At 54.9% G+C, this 2,073-nt stretch overlaps 1 protein-coding gene across 1 annotated transcript in view; it reads left to right on the top strand.

The window, feature by feature from the left end:
- MAP4 (microtubule associated protein 4) overlaps nt 1–1,942 on the top strand; it is a 120,832-nt gene extending 118,890 nt beyond the window's left edge. Inside the window, exon 22 of the mRNA XM_017737674.1 lies at nt 199–1,942. Coding sequence (XP_017593163.1) covers nt 199–402 — 204 coding nt within the window. The 3' untranslated portion in view covers nt 403–1,942. The remainder of the gene's footprint in view (nt 1–198) is intronic.
- Nucleotides 1,943–2,073: the final 131 nt, after the last annotated feature.

The raw sequence follows: 2,073 nt of genomic DNA, 5'->3' as shown, positions 1-2,073 counted from the left end.
GGCGTCGCTGCCACCGCAGCCCCCACCGCTGGTAGCGACGTCTGCAGGCTTGTGGTGCCTTTCTTTTAATTCAGAAAATTGCCTTTTATCTTCCAGGCATCTAATGATGACATTATGGTATCGTCTTCCATTCCCCTCCTGTCCCTTGTCTCCTCCTCTCCCCGTGTCCCCTTGTCCCCTGCCCTTGTGTCGCTGCAGATTGAGTCTCACAAGCTGACGTTCCGTGCGAAGGCCAAGGCTCGAACAGACCACGGAGCAGAAATTGTCGTCTCCAAACCCCCCACCCTTTCCAGCAGCACCTGCCCCCGGCGTAGCACCTCCGCCAGCGACAGCCTGGGCTCCGTCGCCTCCCCGTCACCGCTGCCGGCGCCCCTGGCCGCGCCCTCCCAGCAAGGCTTGTGACCCCCAGCCCCGCTCCACGCGCCCCGGGGACCCCAGCTTGGCTCTCTTAACGCGGCTCTGGCTTTAGGTGGGAAGGGGACGGTGTTCCATGGGCTGGGCCTCTCTGGAGCTCGGAGCGTCCCGGGGACCCGGCCCCGCCCGGGCTGGGGGTCCCTCGGCGGCTGGAAAGGGGCTCCCCTCCCTCTCCGTGCCCGTCCCGTTGGCCTGGGGTGACTCTCGAGTGTTGGTGTCGCGTCGGGGCCGGGCCCGCGCGGCTCCCGGGCTGTGCCAGCGGCGGGGACAGAGCAGAGCCCCGCGGGGTGCGGGCTGAGGCCAGGCCGAGTTAACAGGGATAAGCTGTGATCTTTCTTTCTGTCTCTTTTTTGAACCCCTTCCCTCCTCGCCGCTTCAGTTTCTGCCGCCTGTGGGATGCTGATAAATCCCCTCCACACTCGTTAGGCTGTTTTAACTGTTGACTTGAACCTTTTATTCTTTGTGACGAAGTGTTGATGATTTATGGTGTTACGAACCCGTGCTAAGTTTCCTTTTCTCTTTCCTTCTTTTCTGACCCGTAGGAGAGTAGGGACATTTAACCGCTGCTGCCGTGTTGGCTTCTTACTGACATATCCAGCCATTGTAACTTCTTTGTTGTTGTTTGGGGTTTTTTTTTTAATATTTTAAAACGATGGAGCGAGTTCATGGGATTAAGCCATGTCTGGAACGAAAGGCACAGGAATGTGTAAAGGGCAAACTTTGAGCTGTGAGAGCTCAGGTGGAGCCTGTGTTGACCTCGAGATGTGTTAATTGACGCTCGTGAGCCCTCCCCGGGGTGCCTTCTGCAAAGGTGGTTTATTTATTAACAGCATGGCCGAGCCCTGGGATTTCTCCCGTTTTTCCAGGGCCGAGGCTGAGGGAGGCAGGAGGCGGCCGTGGCGGGGCAGGAGGGCGCAGGACGGGAGTTCCGAGGCTGCAGCAGGTCCGTGGGTGCGTGGGGGGTGTGTGGGGTGTGTGTGGTTTTAGTGGGGTGATGGATGGGGAACCCGACCGTCGGGATGAGCAGGGCCGCGGAGGCAGCAGGGAGAAGGGAAGGGAGCGCTCATCCCGGGATGAGGCCGGGAGCCCTCGGCCGGGCAGCAGGGCGGGGTTGGTGCCAGGGAGTTGCAGCTCTGACTAGGAAGGAGATTTAACCACTCTTGGAGTTCCTCGTTTCAAATGACACTAAAGAAACGAAATGTAAATAAATTAAAAGAAAAGAAAAGTGTTCTTGGGTGGTCAAACTAATTTAAAGCAAAAAAAAAAAAAAAAAAAGAGCAGAGTAACAAACACTGGGATCAAAGAGAACTGAACCAGGCGTGTGCTAAGGGGGGCTGCTCCAGGAGGGGACAGAGGGAAGCCTGCAGCTTCTCGTGCTTGTGGGAATATTTCTTTGGGAAGCCGACAATGACACGATAACCCGGAATCTGTATTTACACACAAAGATTCTTATTGCACTTGTATTTTTTATATTAAAGTTTGCATGATTTCTAATAAAATGGCATTAAAATGTACTAGTTTGCATCAAAGTCGTCTGGTAGTTTCATAAGTGCTTTTTCATCTGAATACAAATTTAAACGAGTGATGCAGATTTGCACCTGAAAGGGGCGGTTATATATACCCAGAGACCTCCCAGTGCTTCCCTTCCTCTTCTTCCTC

Source organism: Corvus brachyrhynchos, unplaced genomic scaffold, assembly GCF_000691975.1.
Source record: "Corvus brachyrhynchos isolate BGI_N302 unplaced genomic scaffold, ASM69197v1 scaffold426, whole genome shotgun sequence".
Lineage (NCBI taxonomy): Eukaryota > Metazoa > Chordata > Aves > Passeriformes > Corvidae > Corvus > Corvus brachyrhynchos.
The sequence above is the reverse complement of the archived record's forward strand: the minus strand, read 5'-3'. Positions and strand labels throughout refer to the sequence as shown.